Source organism: Poecilia reticulata, chromosome 16 (genome assembly GCF_904066995.2).
Source record: "Poecilia reticulata chromosome 16, P_reticulata-male-v2, whole genome shotgun sequence".
Classification (NCBI taxonomy): domain Eukaryota; kingdom Metazoa; phylum Chordata; class Actinopteri; order Cyprinodontiformes; family Poeciliidae; genus Poecilia; species Poecilia reticulata.
Genome location: NC_088845.1, coordinates 25798514 through 25825204, shown reverse-complemented (window position 1 = coordinate 25825204; position 26691 = coordinate 25798514). Strand labels below are relative to the sequence as shown.

The 26691-nt window shown below is 41.3% G+C and overlaps 3 protein-coding genes across 3 annotated transcripts; 2 read left to right on the top strand and 1 right to left on the bottom strand.

The window, feature by feature from the left end:
* Window positions 1–615: 615 nt before the first annotated feature.
* Window positions 616–7568, bottom strand: derl1 (derlin 1). The gene is made up of 8 exons (XM_008432018.3): window positions 7231–7568; window positions 5573–5684; window positions 5428–5492; window positions 4795–4821; window positions 3803–3898; window positions 3628–3680; window positions 3407–3517; window positions 616–2531 (listed from the first exon to the last, which is right to left on the bottom strand). Exons 1-8 carry the CDS (start codon window positions 7381–7383, stop codon window positions 2384–2386), a joined length of 765 nt encoding a protein of 254 aa, XP_008430240.1. The 5' UTR covers window positions 7384–7568; the 3' UTR covers window positions 616–2383.
* A 1445-nt stretch (window positions 7569–9013) lies between these two features.
* On the top strand, window positions 9014–20446 carry tbc1d31 (TBC1 domain family, member 31). Its single transcript, XM_008432019.2, has 23 exons — window positions 9014–9424; window positions 9613–9753; window positions 10229–10344; window positions 10487–10665; window positions 11317–11468; window positions 11574–11733; window positions 12683–12883; window positions 12973–13143; window positions 14071–14150; window positions 14235–14381; window positions 14484–14617; window positions 14706–14839; window positions 15193–15372; window positions 15469–15701; window positions 16550–16622; window positions 16757–16836; window positions 16922–17057; window positions 17154–17246; window positions 17683–17811; window positions 17953–18147; window positions 18331–18400; window positions 19210–19365; window positions 19487–20446. Exons 1-23 carry the CDS (start codon window positions 9354–9356, stop codon window positions 19636–19638), a joined length of 3183 nt encoding a protein of 1060 aa, XP_008430241.2. The 5' UTR covers window positions 9014–9353; the 3' UTR covers window positions 19639–20446.
* A 1774-nt stretch (window positions 20447–22220) lies between these two features.
* LOC103478288 (protein FAM83A) lies at window positions 22221–26658 on the top strand. The gene is made up of 6 exons (XM_008432021.3): window positions 22221–22521; window positions 22601–22717; window positions 23265–23359; window positions 23476–23643; window positions 23770–23894; window positions 24530–26658. Exons 1-6 carry the CDS (start codon window positions 22224–22226, stop codon window positions 25710–25712), a joined length of 1986 nt encoding a protein of 661 aa, XP_008430243.2. The 5' UTR covers window positions 22221–22223; the 3' UTR covers window positions 25713–26658.
* The last annotated feature ends 33 nt before the right edge of the window (window positions 26659–26691 follow it).

Below are 26691 nucleotides of genomic sequence, written 5' to 3'. Positions count from 1 at the left end.
CAATCAAAACTGAACATGCACACCAAAGGAAAACATTAGGCTAAAAGAAAAATTAAATTATATGGAATGTATGAAATAAATGTAAATTTAATTATAAATGGGTCAAATTTCATCTAATTTCTTGCCTTGGTGTGAAATTCTGATGTGAATCAAGCTCACCTGACTGATGCCTCACAATGTTGAGACGAAACTAAAATGTACAACTTAAATGTGTGCAATTCCTTTTGCTTTTCTAGAACCTCTTGTGCCGCCCCCCATAAACATGCCGCCCTAGACAGAGAGCCGTGTTTGGCAAAATGAAAAACTTATATCGACTCTTAGCTTGAGGGTTCTTTAAGAATATTTGTTTTCTTCCAGCACCACTTACCAACATGACCCAGCAGATGGACATCTCTTCTACTTGATGTGTTGATACAAAACTGATAATCAACCCACATCAATGCAACAATGTAAAATAACTGAGGGCAATAAATGTGTTTGCTCTTTTAGAGGAGAAAACGAGAAACAAATAGTAATAAAACAATTCTCAACTGGTCCTTCTGTACATATTCTAATAATTTATTTTAACAAAGTATTGCATTAAGGCAACAATAAAAATAATCAACACACCCAGACTCATCTTTTCAATAATGTGCTGTATTTACAAAAAAAAGAGCAAGAGCTCATTTTTGTTTTACCTCATTTAAATCGTCTCACGTCAGAAAAAGTTCCGGCTCTTTGCACCAAAGGCTCGAAAATACAAATATGTTACACGTACTCAAGCTCAGACCTGGGAGATACACAAGTTAAATACAGTTTCTATGTATAAAAAAACAAAGTATTCACCCCTGTGGATGTTTTACGAATTTGACTTTTTTGACAAAAAAAATTTTTTTTAGTAAAACCAAAAAATCAGTTGTGGAAAACTGCTTTTTACAAAAGAAAACAAGTGACTGCATAAATATTCACCACTTGAAGTCATCGTTTAGAAGATGTGATTTTTGCTGCACTTCTTCTTTTCAAAACTTTTCAATCTTCCGTCAGGTTTCTGTGTCAAGTCCTGAAACAAATTCTCTATCAGATTGACTTGTCTTTAACCATTTCTGTGTCACTTTAGCTCCTTAGTTCTCTTGCAGATGAAAACAAATTATTCTCTGGCATTTCTCGATATATTGCTGCATTCATTTTACCTTCTGCCTTCACTAGCCTTCCTGCCAAGCAGCATGCCGCCACCACCGTGCTTCACACTGGGAATAACGTCTTGGTGCTGATGTGCATTGTTGAGATCTGCCAAACACAGTGTCTTGTTTGATGGCTGAATAGCTCTATTTTCACTCATCACTCTAAAGAACCCTGTTTCACTTGACTATGGAGTTTCTTTTCTACCATTTGGCAAACTGTTTTAGCCTAGATATGAATTTTCTTTAAGTGGCTCTCTCGTCACTTGCCTGTGCTTTTTAAATGATGAAAAGCACAGGCAACAGGCAGTCTCTACCATTTCAGCTGCTGAAACTTTTTTATATCCATCCCCTGACTTTTACCTTAAGCAACGTTTACTCCGATTTGCTTGGAGTGTTCTTTTCTAATCCTACCTTCCAGCTACTGGTGTCTTTATGCTACTTTAGTCACTTCATTCTTCTCATTGTGAGATTGCTGGCACTAATTGACTGGACCTCTGTTAAATTAGGTTAAATGGGGGTGAATATTTAAAGTGTTTGTCATTTTGTAGAAGTCAGATTGATATTTTTTTTAGTGAAGCCAACTTTTGTTGATCATGACTGATTTGTAAAAGCAATAAAGAGGGCAAAACATCCAAGGAGGTGAATACTTTTTTTTTTTTATGCGCTATAGCTTCCCTTCTCGTCTGCTGGGGGGAGGCTGACGGCGCACTCGGCAGTGATAATTACAATGTAATCTGATATGGCATCACAAGCAGGGAGGAGTCCGAATCAACAGCGTGCAGCTGCAACATCTCTCGTGTCGACAGTCGAGTCATGGAGGAAAACGGCGGAAGAGGACAGGAAAGACGGAAATGAGCGGGAGGCGTTCGGGGTCGCCACGGAAAAAAGACATTTATTTTTATTAGTTCCATCTGCTGGACGCGTGCAGCAGTAGAAACGGCTGAACCGAGCCTACGGTCAGAGTCCGAGTCCTGTAGTGCGGAGCGGAGCAGTTCCGGTTAAAGCACATACACACACTTTCTCCGGTTTCATCCTGCAGCATCTTTGAAAACCCAACACACATACACGTGAATCAAACTTGAGGTAAAGTTTTTCTTTCTCTCTCACTCTCTCTCTTTCTTTCTCAAAACAGAAAATTGTGAGGAAGCAAAAATCTCAGGCAGAAAAAAAAAAAAAAAAGTCAACTGCTCAGTTGTTTGTTAAGAGGGAGCTGAAGGAGGATCTCATTCTCCTCCGAGGCGAAAGCCTTGTCCCCAGTTGTGACGGCCTCCTCCCCTGCCTGCCGCTGGCGGCTCCTGGGGAACCGGCCTCCTGGTCGGAGGAACTCCAAACCCCGACACTCCTCCTCGCGTGTTAGGGAAGAACCGATACCTGGAGGAGGAAAACAGGGAGGCGATTTATTGAACATCGAATGCTACGAACAACCGCAACCAGCTGGAGGTCAGAAAAAGATTCCCGACTTTATTTGGTTCGTTGTGGCTTTAAGACGAAGACGAACGGTTTTTGTTCAGAGATGCCTCAGAACATGAATGATACATCATCACAAAGGCGAAACGTTACTGAGTGATTCAAGAATCTGACACATTATAAATTACAGCTTTAGATAAAGATGTTTATTTTTGAAAGGATGTAAATATGACTCATGTTACTATACACTGCAAAAACACAACATCCTACCAGGTCTAATTCTAGTGCAAGTATCTTACTTTTCTTGAAATAAGACAAAACTAACTTAGAAGTAACTTTTCAGCAAGAAACAATTGATGGAAAAGTACAAGATGAAAGTGAAAAAATCTGCCATATTGTTCCACTTGTTCTACCTGCAGACTTCACTTATAACTAGCATTTTTCCCTTCAATATTAAGGAATTCTTGACTTAAAACAAACTTCTACATATTGCTGAAAAGTTATTTATAAGTTAGTTTTGTCTTATTTTAACTGCACTAACATATCTTCACTAGAAACTAGACTTGGTAAGATTTTGTGTTTTTGCAGTGTAAGATGCATATTTTGAGGCAGCTGCTACAAATACACTGTAATCCTTTAAAGTTGAGTTCAGTCGTCCAGACACCGCTGACCCTCAACCTGGAGGATTTCACTGTATTAGCAGGTTTTCAACCGTGAAATTTGTACCACCCAGTTTTATTTAATGCAGAAATTAGACGAAGAATTTACAAAAACTAGAAATGAACCGCAAAGTTACGGATCAGTGCATTTCTGCCTTCATCTTTTACTTGAACACTCACAAGAACTCGGGCGTGGAGAGGAAGGAGCGTCCGCCCAGGTCCATGGGGTATTTGAACATGAGGAAAAAGTAGAGGTGGCCGACCAGATTGCCCGTCAGCTCATTCACAAATCTGCACAGAAGCAAAGAGAGGAAGACTAAAGAAACCTCACACCACCGATCCGCTGCGACGCTGCGGCTCGTCCCTATGGGATCCGATAAAACGGGTAAGTTGGTACTTACGATCCTCCGATGATAAAGTTGAAGACCAGGATGACCCAAGGTAGGTAATGTGCCTACAAATAGAGCGGCAGACATCTTTAACTGGACGTTTACATGCATGCAAGCAGCAAAACCGCCAGAAGTCCCTCCAACAATCAGCTTCGTGTCCGACGTGAACGAGGTTTGAGGCACGTACCTTGAAGCGAGTTCCAAACCAGAAAGACACGATCATCTCGCTGTTGAACTGAGCCCAGACGTACAGCACCGACATGATCAGTGGGATCATCAGCAGCTGAAAACGTCAACAAAAGGAGACGCCAAGTCAGACGCTCGCAAAGTAAACTTTGTATGCAGATTTTAAAAATAGGCTATTTGCTGCCCAGAGGAGTAATTAAGCCAAAATTGTATAAAATGTATATATTTTGTATGCAAGATAAAAAAAATAAAAAAAACATCTGTAAATGTGTTCAACCCAGGGACCCACAAGTGGCATTGATCAAATTCTGAAGAAAAAAAAAAATCCTATACAACCCGACAGATTAGCACTACGGTGTGTTGATGTTAATTTGGGCAGAAATGCCTGAAGCTTTTGAGCTTCTTGACATCAAATGTACAGTAAAGGAATTCTGTTAGTGAATTTTAGGCAATAAAATGTTGATTTTCTTATTTAAAAAAGGAATCAAATGATTTGTTTATTTGCATCTTTTAATGCAATTCAAATATTGCATAAAAAGCCTTCGGTGGTTAAATGAAAAATGTGCAGAATGAGCCCATTCTTTTATCTGATTAATCGATTAATCGTAAAAAATAATTAATTACTAAAATAACAGTTGGTTACGGGCTGAGAAACATACAAAATGTATCCAACAGTCTGATATGCGGCTATAAAAAGAGCCAAATCTGGTTCTTCTAAGCATTCAGTCAAAGGAGATTAAATAAACAGGCATGCCACACTTTTCAGATTTTTATCACATAAAATCCAATTGCAAACAGACCCAATGAAGATTGTGGCTGCATTGTTGCAAACACATTTTTTAAAAATTCATGAGGTGTGAATAGTTTTGCAAGATACTGCGCTGTTTATCGCATCCTGGGTTTTCAGTGTCACCTGGAAACAAGCACTGCATGCTTCAACAACTCGGCACAGTCAAACCTGTATTGTGGCGTAGATACAGAGAGAATTCTTACCCGCATGTCCATCAGCAGCCCGGTTATCTAGAGACGCCAAGTCAAGGACAACAAGCTCTAGGCGGTTTCATTTGCAGCCTCAGGATTTGGGAGAGGGTACTCATGGAGGGGGGAAAAATAAATAAAAAAATCCCTCACTTAAATCCCCATTTCAGCTCTAAAAGCACCTGGCACTCACACTGGAGCAAAGGAGCCGACCTTGACGGATCACGCCTTCCTGCTGTTTTTACCTGAGGTTATTATCAAAACTGGAAAATTCATATTCCTGATTTGGTTTGTGACTCAGTCTGAGGTGTCTATTAATCATCACTGAACTCCTGACAAAACAAACCGAGCCGGACTGTGAAGCCGCTTGGTGCTGCATGTGACCTAGATTAAGTTTCTCTCTGCTCTGCAGAGGGTAGACTGACACTGGGCCACTGGCGCAGAGCCACCCTGACATGGCATGCTTCTGCTGCAGAGAGAGAGAGATAGACAGAGAGAGAGAGGGAGAGAGAGATGGGGTACAGAGGAGGAACAAAAGCATCAGTGGGTCTGTGGAAAACAGGCCTACAAAGGGCTGCAACTTTCAGCGTTCATTCTGTCCTTTAAGGTTTGAATTTCCTTCTGTTGGCGACGGTGCTGAAAGGATACAACAATGCAGATCCAGTTGAAAAGGAGCATGAAAACATAGTCTGCAGGCCGGCCATCAAACGCTCCTAAGGATTGGGAAGAAAGGCGACATTTAAAAAAAAAAAAGAAAGGGTGACAGAAAGCGTAAGCGGCCCGACGGCCTCACCTGTTTCCAGCCGAGTGGAGTAATGGTAGAGGAAATAAAGATTGACCATGTAGAGGAAGCCAGTGTTTGGGGTGATGGGGAAGTAAAGGGTGGCTGTCACCGGCCTCCAGAGCTGAAACAAAACAAACAAACGGGATGCGGACTCGAGGCGGATCACAAATCAGACATTTTCAGCCATCTCTATCCGTGTTAACAGATCTTTCGCGGCAACGATGTGAACAACACGGCGTTTAAAATGTGCTGAAGGGACAGAGCTCTGTGAACGATCCAGGAACAATTGTCGCTAATCGGTTTAGCTATTAACCTGTAAAAATGATTTCTCTTTGTCGCACCAACAATTCCATTAATCTGGGATGAGGCAGCAGCAGCCCTTTGGTCATTTTAGGATTTACTGATTTCTTACTTGATCTCAAAGGACGAAAACCAAATTATGAGATAGAAATACGTATATTTTTTGGCCAGCACCAACTTTTGTTTGGTACTAATACGACTGATAAAAATCAATAAAAATGGAATCAAATTGTAGCTTAACGGGCAAGATTTAATGCATTTTCCCCCAAGCCAGTTTCAAACTATTCTTTAGCTGAGCCATGGCTGACAGTATTGGAGTGGATTGTAACATCTGTCATAAACATGTTACAACCATCTCCTTACATAAAACTAAGGAGTGTTTTTTTTATTATTATTTTATTGATAGTGGAATACAAACAGGTGAATGAGCTGATGTAAAAAAAAATAGAAATCTGGTGAGATCTCAAAGAAATATACGTTAGTCCGATCTTTGTGTTGTGTGTGTGGGTCCTTTTGGTAACTCCAACCTATAATACACACCAAACTGCACCTCGTGTGTCTGTCAAGATTGAGATTCAAATTAAAAATATACACGCATCCACACAAACATAGGCACACTGGGTGTATTTTCGATGGATTGATGGACGTTGATTGTATTATTCTTTAAGTATTCATGCCTTTTTGAAATGTTTTATTATACTCATTCATACAACCACACATTCATGAGGCAAACAGAGTGTCTGAGTTATGATTCTAGTTTATTCTTTACTTGCAAAATACTTCATTTTTTAGCATATTTTATGATATAGTTTCTTGTAGATGGAAGTTTACTGTTAAACTCCATCATTTAAAAAAACACGTGAATACAATTATTATTACTAGATATTTTTTTCTACGGAACAAAAATAAATATAAAGAACGATATTAATTGTTTTTTAATGGTGCATTTAAAAATCATTTTCTGTCTGAATTACACTGCCCTCGGACACAAATTCAAGCGGAACGCCTTTCGTGATTACTGTCGTACAGTCGCCGCCTTGTGGACTACATCAGAACAACACCCTAAAAATAAACACATATTTACAAACCCTCTAAAACAGAAATTTTATCACATTCCTTGAAAAATTAAAACATTAAATTCATCACTGATAACATTTTAGAATGACACGGTTCACTGAGTATTTTCGGGTGAGCACGTTAGGGTACACTTTCAAGGCTTCCGGAAGTTCCAACCTACGTCTCGACCTCTGATTGGCTGCAGCAGAAGGCCTATTAGGGTTAGCCAGCTGCTAACAACCCGAACACATAAATAGAACCTCAACAACAACCAACGCTTTGGCTCAAAGTGACAACCATAATATACTCACCTGAAATCTGCTAAAGACCAGCTCTGGAAACAGCATAAGGTTCCTAAAATCAATCAATCCTAGTTTACCGATAAAGGGAACAGCAATCGAAGCAGCAAACCAATACCGGGTGATCAAAGGGATGCTTCGGAACCAGTCCCCGATGTCTGACATCTTTCCATAGGAGTCCCGCCAACTAATAAAGGCGAAACAAAGTCTGTTCTTTAAAAATAACTCAAACTCGCTTTAAAGTACAAGCCTTCTTGGGTTTGTTTGACAGCTACTCCACAGCCAAGTTAACATGACGTGGCTAATCACTATGAGCTAGTTTTGCATTTGTTGACGTCACAAAGCTCCGAGAGGTAGCTTCCGGTTCAGATTTCCATAATAAAAGGCAACAACCTCTACCAATAATATCCGCCAACAAAATTAGAGCAAATTATATTCAGACTTCGCGAAAATAATAAATTGTGAAATTTTCTAACCTTTATTGTCAGAAGGATAATTTAGTAATATGTGAAAGCATGAAAGTACAAGCTGATTTTACAGAAACTACGGATATACATTGTTGTTTTTATATTATTCTTGAGACATTGTCAGAAGATACATTGCTGTATTGTGATTGCTTTGAAGTGACAGATTACAGGCTTCTAAAAGGTTCTACATTAGTGCTTTACTTCAGTTAGTTGTATGCATGATCATAGATAATATAATATAATATAATATAATATAATATAATATAATATAATATATACTTTCTATAAAAATCAATACTAATTAGTATAATTATTTTTCGATCTGCAAAATAGACCTAATGCCACTCTTAATTTGGATGTAAAGAGGCTAGTACAACCGGATGCATTTTGAATATATAATACCAGATTTTTGTTTATGTTCTATTTCCTGTAAAATTTGCACAGCGCCCCTTCGACCATTCAGAGGAAGCCAGCAAAAGAAAGAGGCGTGTCGGTGCCAGTTGACTCAGCAACTGAGAAGTATTTTAAACTGAAAGAAGGTGATAAAGATGGACAAGATCTAGATGGCTAAGAAAATATCTGTAGAAATGTGTTATAACACCAGACTTGCTTTCCATTATGTAAAATGCAACCTTAGTTTAGTTTCATTTGTTCTTTTATTTTTGTTTTAATCTGTTTTATTTATCTATTGCCAAATTACATCAGTGTGAAAAGATGTTTAACATTACTCAATTTCAAGAGGTACTCATCCAATGCAATATTCATTAATTCAGTATTTTGGGTAACTTATCGTCACTTCTCAACTTGTCCTAACCAGACCGATGTGGTCCTAAATGAAAATGAATTTAACATCCTTGCCTTAACATGTAAAAAAACAAAACACAAAAAAAATTGTGATGTTACTGACAAGAACGCTTCCTGGTCATTATTTTGGCCAACACTTTTAATTTCGCATCACCTCAGAACGAGAGCTTCAAAACCAACTCAAATCCTTCACACATTTATAAAATCCCACTTTTGTTTAGACCTCCTTAACACGTCTTTAAATACGCCAGAACATATGTGATAACACGGGAAACAGCTTGAAAGCAGTGTTTTTGTAACAAACCAATACAATTATAATTAATAAAATTGAAACTCAACATTTTATGTTAGTATAGTTCAACTAATTAAAGTGTCCAGATATTTATTAAATCTCAATAATAATACAGATATTTTTGAAACCATTTTGTTCCAGGTTTCAATCTAGAAAGTGGTAGTAAAAAGTCTATGCCAATCGCCACAAAGAACCATTGAACTTCAACTCCCACGATTCAACGCCAATGACGTCATCTTTAAGCGACGAATAACCGTCTTCAAAACAAACATGTAAGCTGTCTAACAAGCAGCTGCTTAGCTGTACTTCTGCTCATTTGTTAAAGCTCAGTCGAGTTTCTGTTAGCTTTAGATTTTGATGTTGATATTTACAACGTTTTTTGTCGACATTTTTACAGAATAAAGTTCCGACTGTAGATTTTGGTTTTAAATTTCGCGCTGTTTGCTCCGCCTCTGTTCATCTTGCCTCTGCGTTATGGAGGTTGGTTGCTTCGGTCAGGTCAGGAACGTAAAGAAGTGAGAGTGGATTTTATTCCTATGATTGTTTAATCGGCAGAAACATTTTTTTTTTAAATGGAGGTGACGGACATTGGAAACAAAGAGGAAGGGAAAGTATGGCATCGTAAACCAACACCCGGCAAAAGGTAGGTTTGAAAATACCCGGGATGCCTCTTTAAAACACCTGTCTCATTAGCAGTGATCAAGTGCTGCTGGGCTTACAGGGAGTTATTAAAGCAGACGTGATAACGGTTTAACGTGGCAAGGTTTCGATTTCTATAAATATGTCATTTTTCCATTCGTTGCATCCTGTCTGTGGGTTTCCCCTCCTCAGTGTGTTGGCGACGGTGGTCCGCACTGCTCAGCAGAACAAGACGGTGCGTTTCCTCCATGTGGCCTTCGACACCACAGGGGACTCTTTTCTGGCCGGAGATCACCATGGCAACATTTACTTCTTTGACATCAGTAGAAACAGGTGACTATCTGTGGGTCCTGCTGGGTGTGTGAGGGGATGCTGCAGAGTAAAATGTAAACAAATGAGCATTTAAAGCGTCTCACAAAATCAGTCCTTCCAGTTGAACTGCTTTGCATTTTGTTACATCACAACCGCAGCATTAGGAGTAATTAGTTGGGATTTATGTGTGCAAGGAACACGCTAGATTTGTCAGTGCCATTTGCAGGTGGCCACAAGCAGCAAGAAGGTGTTTTGGTCAGAGGAGATCAAAATAAAATCTTTTGGTTTGCATGCAAATGAACATTACCCTGAATGCATCATTCCCACTGAAAGACACGCAGAGTTGTGCTGGATGTCTTTCAGCACAACTGGATAGATGCTTTGCACTGGAGGGAACTATGAAAGTTTCTTTTTTTTTTATGCATAGGACAATAATGCTAAGTTCTTAGAGCCTAGATACTCGATGTCTAAACATGCCCTCCTCTCTCCTGGGCAGGTTCCGCTTGGTGCAGAAAACAGGACAAGCCTGTACTGCTCTGGCATTCAGCCTCCGCAGGACAACTGAGTTTCTTGTAGCTCTGGTTGACCACACCATCAAATGCTTTGACAAAGGTGAGAGGAACTCTTCTGAATCTTACCTTTCAACATCAAAACTATGTGGAAGCAAAGACAGACAGACCGAAACATGTCGTAAGCATCTACTCACCACTCAATGTTTTTTTTCCCCTGCCGTGCCGTGTGTTTACTTCCACAGACACGAAGCAGCTGGTCAGCTGGATGAGAGGTCACGAGGGAGCCGTCACGTCCATATCCGTCCACAGCTCAGGCCGATATGCCATCACGACATCATCAGACACCGCTCAGCTCTGGGACCTGGACACCTTCCAGAGGAAGAGGAAGCTGAACATCAGACAGTCTGTCGGCATACAGAAGGTAAACAAACAGATGCAGCGCCACATAGTTAAACCCAAGTTCACTCATATCTCTGGCACATTTAGATTTAAATCTAAAGTCTGTTTCTTTTTTCCATGATAAAAAAAAATTAATGATCAACAATTTTGGTGATTTACTCCAAAACAAGGTTTCAGTAATTGTCTTAAACTTGTCCGTAAATGTTTTGAAACTCTAAAAGTCCATTAAAAGTGTCATTATTTACCGAATCACACTTCACGACAACAGTCATAAACATTCATGAAGACTCCTTCCTGTTTATGACTGTGTCATGTTAGTCTCATGGACATCCCTTCAAATAAAGTCTTACCAAAGAAGCTTATTTGTGTGGCACCATTCACACACTTTGCAATACAAAGTGCTTCGCAGGAGGAAACAACATCTCATACAAAATCACATAAAAGCATAAAGACATTAGACATAATCGGGTATTTTTTTGAAACACTAAGCCGAGACTATAAATAAATTATAAAGCAATTAATTTTCAGCGCTGATTTAAAGGAGTCAGCAGTTTAAGACAGTGGTCCGTTGTCTCTGACTAACTAAACTGTAATTTTTTGCGTTAAGGTGGGACTTAGAGTCACTCTGTGAGGTTGACAGCTCTGCAGCGACGCACTGTTTCCTGCGTTTCAGGTTTTCTTCCTCCCCCTCAGCAACACCATCCTCAGCTGCTTCAGCGACGACTCCATCTTTGCGTGGGAGAGCGACACCCTGTTCTGCAGGTACCAGCTCCCCGTTCCCGACTCCGGACCCAGGATCTTTTACAAGGCCTTTGCTGTCACACGGTGGGTCTCCAGTCCATTCGATGAGCTCCTCTCTAGTGTTGCTTGTGACTGCCAGTAAAACTCTGCAGGGGTCAGAAGGCTTTAACGTGGGTGTCGTGTCGACAGAGACGGTAAAAGCCTTGCTGCCGGCGGCCGCTCCAACCTGCTGCACCTGTGGTGCCTGGAGAGCCAGCAGCTGGTCAGGGTGATCCAGATGCCGTCTCAGGTCCGAACTGTCAGGCAGCTGGAATTCCTGCCTGACAGCTTTGATGGAGGAGCCAGCCAGGTACACCAGCAGCAGGACTTTTTTTTTCTTTTGACTTTGCTGAGTTTGACATGAAAGTCATCCTCCATCACAGCCGATGTCCTTCACTTTGCCTCCACATTTAGAAACCAGGTTAGATTCTGGGTTTAAAATGAAGAAATAAAAAAAAAAAAAAACATCCCAGAAAATGAACAACTTAAGCATTTTACATAAATTTCCACTAATGTTGTAGATTTTAGATTTATTTTGAAGCTATTCAGCAGTGAATAAAATGTGAACTCAATTTGATTGATATATTTCAGTATTGTTTCTATTAAAAAAAAATTCATATTGTTCGGAGTCATAAACGTCAGAATATCTCAAGACAAAAATGAAAAGAGGGACAGAAACTCACAGCATAATGAAATTATTCCATGGCAAACTTCCACATTTTTGACCAGTTACTCATTACAAACACACACACGCACACACACACACACACACACACACACATAGAAAAGGACAAATTTATTTTCATTGTTCATATTGCTTCACCTCCTGTGGGATTTCCTTTGTTTTCCTTTTCCCGTTGACCTCTCTGAGGAAAACAGCTTTGTTTCTTTTCCAGTTTCTATTTTTCTAGACAGGAAACCAAAATGTTCACTTCAAGAAATATTTTAATTGGTGACAAAAAGAATGTTCCGCCATATTTTCTCGCTGGTGCCAGACGCTGATGAGCTGGATGTCCTGATATGATCGTGTGCTGAAGGCGAACAGATTCACAAAAAAGCAGAAATGTACTAGAATAGAGTTAATAATCCAAATGGAGAAAAACTAAATAATTCTGGCTCCATGTTTGGAACGGCCGTCTGATGTTTCCAGAATCATTCAGAGAGAATCGCTTCCTCCTTTTGTACTTCTGTTCACCGTCTTGTTGTTTCTCTTCTGCTGTCCTCGTTTGTTTTCATGTTTTTTGTTTTTGTCTCCACAGACTTTAGGGGTGCTGAGCCAGGACGGTGTGATGCGTTTCATCAACATTCACACATGCAAACTTCTCTTCCACATGGGATCCGTGGACGAAGCCATCACCGCCGTCGCCGTCGGCCCCAACGGCCGACACATCGCAGCCATCATGGACAACGGAAGCATCAACATCTACAGCGCCCAGAGCCTGACGCAGGAATTGAACAAGGTGACGGTAAAACACGTTGCTGCAGGACACGTGTTCTCACTGGGTCACTAAAGGCTGTTTTGTTTTGTATCTGTGCTTCCTCTCCACAGCCTCTTCCGTCTCGGGTAGCCGTGGTCTCTGGCGGCGGAGCTGGTCACGACTTTTCCAACATAAAGATGAAGGTTAGGTCAGAGGCGGTCCGGCCAGCCAGGCGATCAGGTGGAGAAACACAGGTGAAGATACTGAGACCCCCTGCAGGGTCTTCAGCTGAGGACAAAGAGGTAGGACAAACACAGAACTAATCATTTTTATTTATACTTGTTGCACATTTGGTTTATTAATTTTATTATAATACAGAGAATTCTATCATCATTTTCACTAGACACTCAACGGTCCGATATTAATATCTGTATCGGTCTCAATATTTAAAAAAATAAATTCTAGATCTGGTATCGATGTCTGATTCACAAGATCTATTTAGTCTAATTCTATGATTTGTGCTCTGAGCGACGTCTTGCTTTATTATTTATTTTACATTAAAGTTAGAATTTCTAATTACACTTTCTGAACAATTTCAAAGGTTTGTTGCAGTTTATTTTTACATGTTTGACCAAAGTAGTGAACCAATTGTTTTTGTCAGTTTCAGTTTCTTCTTTTTTTACCTTTACTGTGGATGTTCGACTCCGAAATGACTGAACAAATGAAAGTTGTTTATAAATGTTTGACCAAGCGTGTGAAGCTGTTATTGAGTTTAGGTGTGCTGTACTGGTGCAGAGCTATCAAATAAATTCAGTACAGTTTAATAAAGCAAACGATTTAGATCAGTTCAGCACTGTTCTTCTGCATCGGATCGTTATCGGTACCAGCCGATACCAAAACCTCAGGTATTGGTGTTGAACTTGAATAAAACAGATTGGTGCATCCCTAATTTTTAATCCTATTTAATGTGGAAAACCAATAAAAGTTGCAATTGTTGGAAAAAAAATACGTAGAAAATCTGGTTCCATTAAAAATTAATGAAAAATGTATGCATTAGTTGTATTATTCCTTATTTTCACAGTTATGAAATAGTTTCTATTGGTCTAACACATGATAAACATACCACAGTTTGATTATAACATGGCTGAACGTCTATCATCCAATATATTTCCTCAATCAAAGAAGTCGGATCCACTGATCATTTGGTTTTCTCTCGTTTTGTGATGAAGAACGAACTACCTGCTGGTCTGAACAAGAAGAGACTTGTAGCTCTGCTGAAAGCTTTTGGGGAATTTCCAACTAAATACAGGTGCAAACCTCTTTCTGTTAAAGGTGTTTCCATATTTGGCGGCATTTTGATACTTTACAATCATTTTCTGCGTGGTTTGTGCAGGATGTTTGTGTGGAAGTCTCTGCTGTGTCTCCCAGAGAACCACGCAGCGTACAGCAGCCTGACTGACAAAGGCCTGCATTCAGCCTTCCTCACTCTGCAAGACAAGTACCCAATCAAGAGCCACAAACTGCAGAGAGGATTGCAAAGGTCTGTTTCTCCTACAAATGTCACTAAAATCTGAAATAACAGCAATTTTTGTCTGGTTTAATTGTGTAAATCTTTTTTTTTTTGTTTTTGTCTCGTCTGCAGGCTTCTATCTGCCTTAGCTCACTGGGCAGCCATTTTTGCAGAGGTGGAATATCTTCCTCTGCTCTCGTTTCCCTTTGTCAAGCTTTTCCAGAACAACCCCATGCTCTGCTTTGAGGTGGTGGCCACCGTTATTGGTACGTCTTTACTGTGACGCCGTTTAAAAGATTCGATTAAAGCAGGTTTCCTCTGTAATGTCTGCTGACTCACTGCGACCTGCTTTAGTGAACTGGTGCCAGCACTGGTTCGAGTATTTCCCCAACCCTCCTCTGAACATCCTGAGCATGGCGGAGAACATTCTGGGTCATCACGACAAGGAGCTGCTGCAGCACCTGATGGACTGCGGCATCACCTCGCAGGTAATGGCGGCGGCAGCGACAACAGGCCAACACTCAGAGACAGTCTGGAGTCTGACTTGTACTGTTTCAGGAACTTAAAATAGTTCCCACTGTTTCTAGACTTTAATTAATGTCACAATATCCATCCATCCGTCTGATTGGTCCATAATCCACCGTTTGTTAATCTGTTCATCTTCTTAATTCATTCTGTCAAAATGTGCCACAAGCGACTCTGAATTTTCCTTCTGGTAAAGTTTGTAATCTTCACATGCTGAATGTCAGGAGACTTGTCAGACACTAGAAGCTGCACATTTCAGTAACGGGTTTATCCTCATTTCTAAGAACCCTGTCCTGCGTCTCTCTGTCTGTCCCAGCTGTACGTGTGGCCACTGTTGGAGACCATGTTCTCCGAGGTTCTGACGCGCGACGAGTGGCTCCGGCTGTTCGATAACGTCTTCTCCAACCACCCGTCCTTCCTGCTGATGGCCTGTGTGGCCTACATCATCTCCTGCCGGGAGCCTCTGCTGCTGTGCTCCCAGAAGAAGGACTTTGAGGTACACTTTCTGCCCCTCCATCTTAATCACCACTGCGATCTGTTGTCACAAATGTGCCTTTCTCCTCCTCCTCCTCCTCCTCCTCCTCCTCCTCAGTACTTTTTTCACCATCGTAACAACCTGGACGTTGGGGCGATGATAAAGGAGGCCTACAGGATTACTGGCAGCACGCCGGCTGCCATCCACCCCCGAACCCTGCTCTCCGACTTTACGCCCCTCACCAGCGGCCAGTACCCCATCTTCGACCAGTACCCAGAATTCATAGTGGAATTCCAAAGCAGGGAGAGGGAGCGAATACGGCTGCAGGAGATGGAGTACCTCAAAGAAAGGCGAGCTAATCTCAATAGCAGAGATGTAACTGCATCATCACAGCTGCATGATGATGTAATGACATCTATGAGCAGAGCAAGTTAATCGTATTTTTATGTTTTCCAACTGCAACCTTTCAATGACCTCTTTTCTTTTCCTTCTTCTGTCCTGGAGATTGTTTTTGTTCATCTGTGTTACATTTAGTATATTTACATTTTTAGGACAATTTTATCCTGTCTGAGCTAAGGATGCAAATCAACGATTAACGAGTTAATCTAAAGTCGATTGACGAATGATTAATAAGCGACAGTTTTTTTTGTTGTTTTTTTAACTGGAGTTCTCTTGATTGTCTTTCCATAACAGGAAGGGCTTAAATGTTCAAATTTAGCCCTCTGACACATGGAGCCAGTGCAGATGGATACTCATCTTCCAAGTTTATTTCTTAAATGAGAAATGTCGAACAAGATTTTATTCTTTTTTTCTTTTTTTTTTTGCTTTCATTTTCATTTTATTGTCATGCCACAAACATAAAAAAAACATTTTGTAGAAATTAATGGACCCAAAAAGTTAAATACCTGTAAACATGAAGACAAATGTCATTCTAATACTGTTTTTTTTTTTTTTTAACTTTAATTTATTGTTGTACGGATAAAGGAGAAATATTCATTTACATATTTTTTGTAGCATTGATTGGAGGAAAAAACTAATTTTGGCCCCTGATGCAAAACATTTGGACATGGACATGGAGAGGCCATTGTTGGAACTAATTAACCATTAATTGACAATTAATCATAAGTCGATTAATTGTTTGCGTCTCTAGTCTGGTCCTAAGTTATTCAGACCTAAAGTGACTTTTTGTCGTCTTCAGGGAGGAGTTGTCGGCACTGCGAGCCGACTTTGTGCGCCGCCAAGCTGAAGAGAAAGTCTACTACGCCCAGCAGGTGGATTTATTTACTAGACTTCCTCACAAGCAAAGACTGTATTGTGTCAATGTGTTCAGATTTGAATACAAATCACCTGTTTTTGAAAGCTAAGCACCTGAAATAATCAGATTTTTTAAACGATTTCAATATAGGAGTTGCTTCAGAAAGCCGAGGAGCAGCGCAGAAACATCCTGGCACAAGAGGAGGAGAAGCTCGCACAGCAGAGGACAAAGTATCCAACTACGCTCTCCCGTGTTCATTGTTTCTACCAAAAGAAGAAACGTAGCATTAGTTATTAAAGTTTTCACGGTGTTTAGGCTGACGGCGATGAAGAGAGAGCTGAAGGTGAAGGAGTTACACCTGCTGGACGCAACTAGAAGACGCTTCCTGAAGCACCAACAGGATCTCAAAGCCTCTCAGATACAGAGGCTGGACCAGGAGATCAGCAGGAAGGTAAGCTTCTCTGGGTCTGAGTGTCGAACCTGTAATGTCCGTGATGTTGAGCTTCCTTTTTTTTTTTTTTATGATGAACCTCGGTACTCAACCCAGATGGATCAGCGGGAGCAAGAAACGACCGCAGCGGTTCAGGATCTAGAAGTCAGACAGATGGAGCTGGAGGTGCAGAGGAAACGGTTTGAGCAGGTGACGAGAGCCGCCTGGGCCTATTGGGGAACATACGGGCCGTTTACGTCACAAAAACACTTAGATTAATGGTTCTTAATGGTCCAAAAGGGGTTTGGACAGGTGCTTGAAATCCTTAAAAATGCTTGAATTTCATTTGGGTATTTTTACGATTTGGAAAGTGATTGATTTCTCTGTAAAATCCTTGAAGGAGTGTTTGATTTCCAAACTGCACATTTTTGTAATAAACTGCAATCTAACATTTGATTAGAAGCCTAAATTTGGAAAATGTTATTTATAGAGAAACCAGATATTTTCATACACATAATAAAAAGGACAGACATATTTTTTTTTCTCGAGGTCTGGAGTTAAATCAGACTGAAGTTTTCTTATTTTAGGTTAATTTAGAATTAGAAAAAAATAGTGAACAAACTCTGAAATAATTGCTGCTGCTTAGGACCTGCTGAAGAACCAGGAGCGCGTCGGACGAGAGGTTGAAGAGGAGGTGCAGCTGAAAATGAGAGCTGCAGAGAGAGCAGATGAGACTGGCCCAGAGCTGCTGCACGGCGCAGAGAGCAACCCACAGGTCAGCGACACACCCCGCTGGAAATTTAGCACCTCACAACAGTTGTCCGAGGAAAGCACTAAGCAGTCATCATAACTTGGGTTTTGGTCCAAGTTTCTGCAATATTTACCGTCTGTTCATGCGACATAAACTCTCACACAGGCCCTGGAGGAGTCCCTGGCAGAGGCGTACCAGCTGGGCCTGGAGTCTGACTGGCAGAGAGAGGTGCTGGGGCGCCTGCAGCAGGTTGAATATGAGCAGGAGAGGAAGAGGAATCTGCTGGCAGAGCTTCAAAGAAAATCTCTGGCAGAGGAAGAGAAACTGGCTCACACCATGAGAGAAGTGGCAGGAAGAAAAGTGAGAATAGGATTTTTTTTGTGTGTGTGTGTTTATTAGTGTGGAACAGAAACAAATGATACAGGTGTAATTTTATCTCAGACTTCAAAACAAGCTTTATCTCTGAGAAGTGTGGGATTTGTTCAGGATTTTTTTTTTGACTGTTTTTATCCATGGAGAGTGATTGCTGTGTTTATTTTGCAGTGGGATGAAGTGATGAATAGCAGAGCAGAGTTACAGGAGCAGCGACTGGCCTGGTCCACAGCAGACACGGGTAACACATCACACACACACACACACACCATGGTAGAGGTGGATATTAATAGATGGTCAAACAGCTTTTAAATTTATCCGAGAAAGCTGCCCGGAAACTGCCTGTATTGTCGGATATTAACGGGGAGAAAAAAAAACTCCCATCTTCAAAACACCTCGAGTCAGCTGTAGTTATCATGTCAGGCGACTAGATGGCGATGTGATTTTCAGATTGTCATCGAATGCGCAGGCGCTTTTAACCTTTAGCTTCCGCCTCATTGTAAACAATAACCCGTATCCTATGAGCGAAGAGCTCATGCAACACTTTTATTCCTTATCAGAAACCTGTTAAACTGAACCAGTTATTAGTACAACATAGCATAATGCTATCCGCCATTGTTTTTGTTATCAGCCCGTGCACGCGCATAGCATAAACCCTAACAGCCGTGCGTTCTGCGCGTGTGCACCGTCACCTCCGCGGGTGGTGCTACACTTAGGCGTCACTCTTTCATTTTCCTGACTTGTTTCTGCTCAGACTGCTCCCTACCACAAGGTGGCAGTGTCGTATCAAGTTGTTTGCCAGTCACTACCACAGAAATGCTCTGCATTGCACAAAATCGATTAAAAAACATTCACTTCTGCCATTGCAGGATTTTAAATGAGAACATTTCCGAATAATTAATTCAAATAACATTTAGAATGTGTTTAATCACTTCCAGTCTTCTTTACCACAATAAAAAAAAAACTCTCACCTCTGAATTTTAACATAAATGATGTCCAGGAAACCTGTACTACACAGATCTAATCTGCTCTTTTTTTTAATTGTCTCAGGAGGAGAGCGACTTCTTCACAGACCTACTGCTTCTGTTGCAGCTAAAGGTGTAAATACAGCCACAGCGAGGAGCTCTGCCGCCACCCAGAGGCAGGAAGGCGCCAGCATGGTGTGTCTGAACAGCTCTTCACCTTCAGGGAGCTCCTCCACCAACTGTGAGTCGGTTTAAGCAGTAAAAACTCATTACATTAAATACATTTTAGTTCACTTCTTCAGTGTTTTTGTGTGGTAATGATTATTTAATAGTAATTAAGGGTTCTGTTTGCGTCCTGTTAGTCTCCCTGGACCGCGGCCGGGCCCTCTTGGACAACAGCGAGAGGGAGCTGCTGAAGGAAATCAGGGAGCTGAGACAGAAGCTGGCAGCGCGAGCCAGAGAGTCCACCTCGTCCTCCTCACCGTCTGTGCCCAAGCCGTCCTCCGTGTCCTAATGACCACCAGCTGCCTTCTGTCGTCTGCCCGTTTAAGGAAACATATTCTGAACCTAAGCTCACTGCAGCAAAACACAAACAGTGACTCAGACCGTGGAGCGTGTTGACTGGCTGCTGCGTAGTTATGAACCATCCGCTCTTCCATCTGAGACAGGTTGAGGGTTTACTTTGCGCAGATGAACTCAAGCATGAGAAGATTCTTTAACAACATCGTTGAACCCAGTTAGAAGTTTAATTTATTTCAGTTCTGGGAAACATTTTGTGATGAAAAGACAAATGTGACCTGACGCCGTTCCTGCATCTTTTCCTGTCTTTGCTCTCTGAAAAGTCCTTAGTCAGCAAAAAAACTAAGAAGTGCTTCAACAAACAGTCCAGATGGATCAAGTTGAGCGGTGTCAGATTGGTGCTGCGTTTGAATGTCTGATTTCCACTTCCTACTCAGCAGAGCGTCTTCTCACTCTGAACTTCTCCGGTATTTTCTGTACTTGTGACCTCGGCGTGCGTAATATACAGACTGAAACCCTCTGATAAGGAAGGAGCAACAATTTTAAACACAGGAGTATAAATTAGGGGTACAATGAGCACTCTGACTTCAGATTTCTGCTGCAGTATGAACTCTTGCAGCCATTGTAACCATAGAAACAAATAAGTGGCCGTAACTACTACTTACTTATTTTTATATTTTCTTTGGTAAGAGCACCAGTGCTTTAATTTGATCTTTTATTATCTTTATTATATCAGAGATGTTTTTTTTATTTATATTTGTCTCGTTTAAAGCCATTTTTGATAAAGTCGCCAGTATTCTGTCTGTTTTATGGTAACTTTTGATTCCCATTTATCTCATCTTGATACATTTTATAATGATTTACTCACATTTTACCTAAAATACACCACCTGAGCATTTTTTCAAAAGCGGTCACTGCGTGACTAAAGCATCCTCCTTTTGGCAGGGCAGTGAAAAGCTACAATTATCTTCTGAACATGTTGCAAAGACTCGTGTTTAGCTTAAAGCTGACAAGTGGCATCAATGCAAAGCAAAGCCAAAGCATTAAAACCTCCAAAAAGGTTAAAAAAAAATCTCCATTGAAGACGGAGTCGAAAACAGATGCATGTGAGCTGGAGATCTGCTTAAATGTATCATCATCAGTGTGAGAAACAGCCTTGGCTGAGGTTTTGTGTCTCTGCTCCTAATCCCTGTCTAGGTGTGTCTACCATTGAACCAAAAGCCAATCAGCCATTCTTTGACAGGAGCTGAAGTGACAGCCATCTTCATTCCAGTCACTCATTTGTTCCTGCGCTCATCAAGCTGCCTCAGGCCTGGGAACAAAACTCTACGTCTGCCGTGCTGAACTATTAACCACATCATGAATGTTTTCCTACTGCCTGTAAGAAAACAGGCAGTGCTGTGTTTATTTCATTTAATTACACATAGACTTACAACCCTCTCTATTTTTTTAACTTCACACACATGATAGGATCCTGAACTGTTTTAGAACCTTGAAAGAGCACGCATACTTCTTGAACAACACAGTTTGTCAGGATTCAGCCACAAACTTTAATTCATTTCATTGTTGATGTGATTGAGCAACACAAAGCAGCACATAACTATGACATTCTGTAGCTGTTTTTTTTGAAGAATATAGATGTTTTTTTAGAAAACGAATCACATCACAAAGACCAAGGAACACAGCAGACAGGCCAGAAGAAAGTCAATTTGAAAGCAGAGTTGATTTGTGAAACAATTTCCCAAGCTTTAACCATCTCACATAAAAAAAATATAATAATAATATATTACCCAAAATTGGAAAGAGTCTGGCGCAGCTGCAAATCTGCAGATTAGGGAGGCAAAAAGAAAAAAACCCAGAAAACTTTTAGTCCAGTTTAAAGTTTTCCACAGGCTATACTGGACACAAATACTCTGGCCAGATTAGACCAATATCTAGTTTTTAAACCTAAATCCGAAATGCCATGTGTGTTTTCTGTCTCTACTGTGAAACAAAGTGTTGGAAGTATCATGCTGTGGGGAGCTGTTTTTTTTGTTGTTGCAGGGACAGGAAAGCTGTTCAGTGTTGATGGGAGTTTCACTTTCCAGCATGATATCAACCCTAAACATAAAGAACAGAACTAAATGGAACAGCTAAGAAAAAAAAATTACTTGTGTCAAAATGGTGTAGTTAAAGTCCAGGCCTAAATCTAATTGAGAATCTTTGGTTAATTTACTATATAATTACTACCTATGTTACTATATAATTACTATGTTTACTGTCAAATAGTAATGACGGTAATGATTACTAGTAATCCAACACATAAAATACCAAAAACGGAGATAAAAGTTGAGGATGTTGAAAAGTTCTGCAAAGTGCTGTGTGATAAACTCACCTGTCACATCTCATCTTGTTGAGGAAATCACCTGGCTCTCAGCAGAGGCGGGTCTACCTTCCCCTGACTTTCCACACAAGTAGTTCTCCCACACAGCTGCAGCAGAACCCCGAATGCAGTTCTTCTATTATGCTGAACCAGACTGAAGCTTTTCGAATCAGAACCGTTCCTCCAGCCAGAAAACCCTTCATCAAAGCTCCTCCACCATGGACGGATGCAACAACATCTCAGTTTTGTCATACAGAAGGTTCCAGCCTGTGGGGAAGGTGAGGCGGCGGGTTCAGGACCTTCGCATCCCGTCGTCCTCTAATTATTGCGCCCATACGGCCAGCGGAACCAAGCCGGACCTGAGCCACAACGAGAGCGCGCGGTTAGCGGCCGACTGCCTGCTGTCCCGGGGCCTGGACGGATACCGCCAGGTGCTGCAGGCAGAGGGGGAGGTGGACTTCCTGTCAGAGCTGGAGAAGCTTTACATCCTACAAAACGGGAGAGATGCAAACACAGGTTGAGTGTTTTTCTCTTTTTTTTCTTCTTCTTCTTTTTTTGTGTGTTTCAGTTTTTTACTGTCTTGTGTTGTTAACAGAGTATGCAGACGACATAGACAACATGGATAAAGAGTTTGTCAACCTGTTTGCCCATTGTGAGTCCCAAACGAGCAGCGACTCCGCAGTGGAGTGTTTGGACCAGAAGATCGATAAAGGTATTAAATTACTTTACTGCAGTCATGTCTGTCTGAAAGCCAATTTCTTCAGGCTCCAATTTCTGTCTCCCCAGACGTGAAATTATTTGCTGCTGTGTCGGACGATCCCAGCAGGGCTGCAAAGTTATTGATTAATCTATCGACTGTTCTGACGATTAATCGTATACAAAAAATTAGCACATTGTACAGATTTTTTATTTAAGCACTTAAGCCTTTTATATACAATATTCGAAATACATTAAAAGATGAAACTATAAGCAAATATGTCACTTCCAATAAGAAAATAAACATTAATGCAACAACAAAGTGAATTTAAATAGGGTGAAGCTAAGACTATGCAGACTAAAGCTTTTGTCATTTTAAATGCAAAGTATGTTATAGAGTTTTGGCTTAATTACAGCTCTGAATATGTAGTTGTTTTTTCAGCAAATGGCATCTTTTGAGTCTGTATTCTCCAGTTAGCGATTAATTGATAACTAAATCAGCTGACAATTATTTCAGTAATCGATTCATTACTGAATTCGATTAATCTGATTAATCGTTTCAGCCCTAGATCCCAGCCCCGAGGTGTTTCTCCAGTCTGACAGGACTGCAGCTGCCATGAAAGATCTGGTCAGACAGTTCCTCAGAAAGGCTAAACTGGTACGATAGGAGGTGTGTTTGTGTGACTTGAATCCCTGTTGCTGTAGTACCGCACGGTTGGCAGGCATGCGGGTGACAGTGTGGGTGCGTGTATGTGTGTGTGTGTTTGTATTCAGGTCTTGGCTGTAGTGATGGACGCCTTCAGTGACCCGGAGCTGCTGTGTGATCTTCTCGAGGCGAGCAGGAAGAGAAACGTGTCTGTTCACCTCCTGCTGGACCATGTGAACATGGAGGGGTTTGTCAGCATGTGGCAGGAACTCAAACTCATCAGCAGAAACTTCCCGGTAAGTATTTTCAAAACAAGAAAAAAAAAAAAAAAAAAAAAAAGATGGACATATTTAGCTTCAGACAGTGAGAAGAAAATTTGCTGCTGCATGTTTGTGATAGTTAGCGTGTGTTGGTGTGTACAGAAGGTGTCGGTGCGAAGCGTCCCAGGTCAGACCTACAGCGCAAAGACGGGCAGGAAGCTGACAGGTCAGATAGCGGAGAGTTTTATCATCGCTGACTGGGATGAGGTGCTGACTGGTACATACAGGTACATCTACACACACACACACACCTACACACACTGCAAAAACACACCAAGTTTCACCAAGTATTTGTGGTCCAGTTTCTAGTGCAAATATCGTAGGACACTTTTAAGTAAGACAAAAACTAACTTAACAAGTAACTTTTTAGCATGATGTAGGAGCTAATCTGGCAGATTTTTCCCTTACAACATGGGAAAAATGTTTTCTTATAAGTGAGCTTTACTTACATCATGTTATAATGTCATTCCTCATCAAAAACATACCTGGAGTGTTACCTTGACTCTTTCGTGCACCTCTGAGGAATCCTTGAATCTCCTGTGGGAACCATTCAGCTGTGCAAAACACCTGGGTACACCAAGATCCTCCTCAGAGCTGCACTTTCCAAGTTTCCGAGCTTCCGCTTCACAGAGCAGCCCTTGATTTACCTGATTGTGCTATAAAATAGCATTATGTGTCCGGAAAAGACAAAATACTGTCCCTTTAAGATATTTACACTAGAAACTAGTCAAAAATACTTGGTAATATTTGGTGTCTTTGCAGTATGCCGCTTCCAGAAAACATTGTCTGTTTCTCTATTAATGCTTCAGTGATTGTAAAACTCTTTCCTATGATGTATTCCTGTTTCTGATGTCTCCCTCAGTTTCACATGGCTGTCCAGTATGGTCCATCAGAGTCTTCTGGTTCTCATCAAAGGTGCCTCGGTCTCACATTTCCATCAGGAGTTCCTCAGACTTCACTCCAGCTCTAAGCCGGTCCCTGGATTTGTCACTTTCATCTCTCTGCCACAGTGTCTTTGCCTTTACTCCCTATCTCATGAGCATCCAAACGGCTGTAACTGGAAATCCCACAATACTGTGACAGCAGCATGTTCACGTGGAGAGATTAGTCTACATCCTCCTCAAGGCGATAAGCAGCTCAGAGAGAAAATACCTCCACATCTGCCTCTGTGGCCTTCGGTTCAAACAGCAGCAGAGAGTGGAACAGGAGCCAAGACGGAGCTGCAGAATCAGAACCAGATTCACGGTCACCCTCATCTTCCCGATCAGACCTTCTCAGATGTTCAGCTTCTCAACACCACTGTGAAGAAGAATGCAGAGGTCCAAGAGCCGCGCAATCTGAACGATCTGTCCCTAACACACGGGCGGCAAAATGTTCACCGTCAGTCAGGCTTAAAGAAGCAAAACAGCCTCGCTCTCCTAGATGGGAGCAGCGAAGGAGTTTTCACTCTGCAAAGGAACAGAAACACGTCGGCAGGGTTCACACCAGACATCCAAGCACAAAGAGACCAACCGGATTCCTCACGAATTGCTCACGCTAAGGTGGAACCTCAACTCCTCTCACCTCCGTTGTCACAGAAAACACGACCGAACCTCAGCCGTCAGGTCTCTTTCGGGAGCTCCAGGGAGTACATGCCCAACCTCCAACCCAACGCCTTCAGAGGAACTAGCAAGCAGGAAGGGTTCATGGAATGGCATCAGGGTCGTCTGAACTCGTCCTCTCACACAGTGACCTCCTGCTTTAGACCATCACCAACAGGAGCAGGAACCGCTCTCGGTCCTCAGCAGCAGGCGGAGTCCAATCGGTTCCTGTCAGGCGTATGGGCCATGATGCAACCGCATCCCGTCAGACTGCACTGGAGCCCACAGAAGGCTGCGCGACCCGGAGCGATGGCTCGCTACAAATCCTTCAGCGGTGCACATGAGACGGGGCAGGTAGGCTGGAGAACCCTGCAGAGCAGCAGCAGCACGTTGCTGCGAAGGAGCCTGAGCCTGACGGAGAGAAGCCCAGCAGGATACAGAGGAGCAGGACTTCACCCTATATGAATGCATCCACAGTGCAATGAAAAGCCCATGAAGCAACAGAGCTCCACTGGACTGAGAGATTTAATCATCGAACAAGAAGCAGACCAAAAACAAAGCAATGCAGAAATCTGAAATCAAAGAGAAATTGTACGTTAATTTTCAAAATGCAATAAACATAAGGAAAAAAAAAAAGAAAATGTTCCATTTCTTCTTAGCCCCTTTACTTTGATACCGCTGGATAGTAGCCACTGCCACCAAAAGTATTTGGACGTCACATTGCGTTAGTTTTCCACCACGTTATTCTCCATTCACATGGTGAAACACGGTAGTGGCAAAATCATGCTTTCTGTGACGGCAACAAGGATGCTGGTTAGAGTTGATAGGAAGATTTTTAGACAGAACAATTGACAAAAAAAAAAAGTCCATCTCCAGACATGCAATGTACTGACTGAAGGGAAGCAGTACAAATGTCTGCCAGACTAAACAGATTTTTTAATTAGGGGAAAAAAAAAAGGTTTAGTTTCCACTTGTTAGTTTTCCATTTTACTTTGTGTCAGTTTGTCACAAAGCTTATAAGCTTTAGCTTTAAAGCAAGAAAAACTGGGAAAACATCAGTGGAAATTAATCAATTTGCAAAGCACTGCTTTTCTGGTTCAGCTTTTATCTTTTAAAATTGACAGATTACCTAATTCTGTCTTTCAAAAGTAACTCAACACGACAGTGCGTCTCTGTTCTCATGACTCTGAATGGCCTTTCTGGTCCGTTATAAACATGACTTGGTTTTCCTACTAAAAGGATTCTTTTATGTCGAGTTTTCCTCTTCAATATTAAATAATTTACCAGGCTGGAGTTTCTCATCTCATTTAGTGTTTGTGAGGACAAACTTGATTAAATCCAATCCAGTTCAGTTAATTTACAAATGTCATCTGAAGGTACCTCGCAGAGAAATGTCAACTTTTCTCAAAACATCTGAATCCTGCTTTTTTGGACCATTTTTGAT

Coding starts and splice junctions, on each gene's coding strand:
- derl1 (XM_008432018.3), bottom strand. CDS start 7,383: ATGTCAGACATCGGGGACTGGTTCCGAAGCATCCCTTTGATCACCCGG. Junction 5,685..7,230: donor TGGTCTTTAGCAGATTTCAG/GTGAGTATATTA, acceptor GTTTTGTTTCAG/CTCTGGAGGCCGGTGACAGC. Junction 5,493..5,572: donor CTCCACTCGGCTGGAAACAG/GTGAGGCCGTCG, acceptor CCCAATCCTTAG/GAGCGTTTGATGGCCGGCCT.
- tbc1d31 (XM_008432019.2), top strand. CDS start 9,354: ATGGAGGTGACGGACATTGGAAACAAAGAGGAAGGGAAAGTATGGCAT. Junction 9,754..10,228: donor TTTGACATCAGTAGAAACAG/GTGACTATCTGT, acceptor TCTCCTGGGCAG/GTTCCGCTTGGTGCAGAAAA. Junction 17,058..17,153: donor ACCAGGAGATCAGCAGGAAG/GTAAGCTTCTCT, acceptor TACTCAACCCAG/ATGGATCAGCGGGAGCAAGA.
- LOC103478288 (XM_008432021.3), top strand. CDS start 22,224: ATGGACGGATGCAACAACATCTCAGTTTTGTCATACAGAAGGTTCCAG. Junction 23,360..23,475: donor TCCTCAGAAAGGCTAAACTG/GTACGATAGGAG, acceptor GTTTGTATTCAG/GTCTTGGCTGTAGTGATGGA. Junction 23,644..23,769: donor TCATCAGCAGAAACTTCCCG/GTAAGTATTTTC, acceptor TGGTGTGTACAG/AAGGTGTCGGTGCGAAGCGT.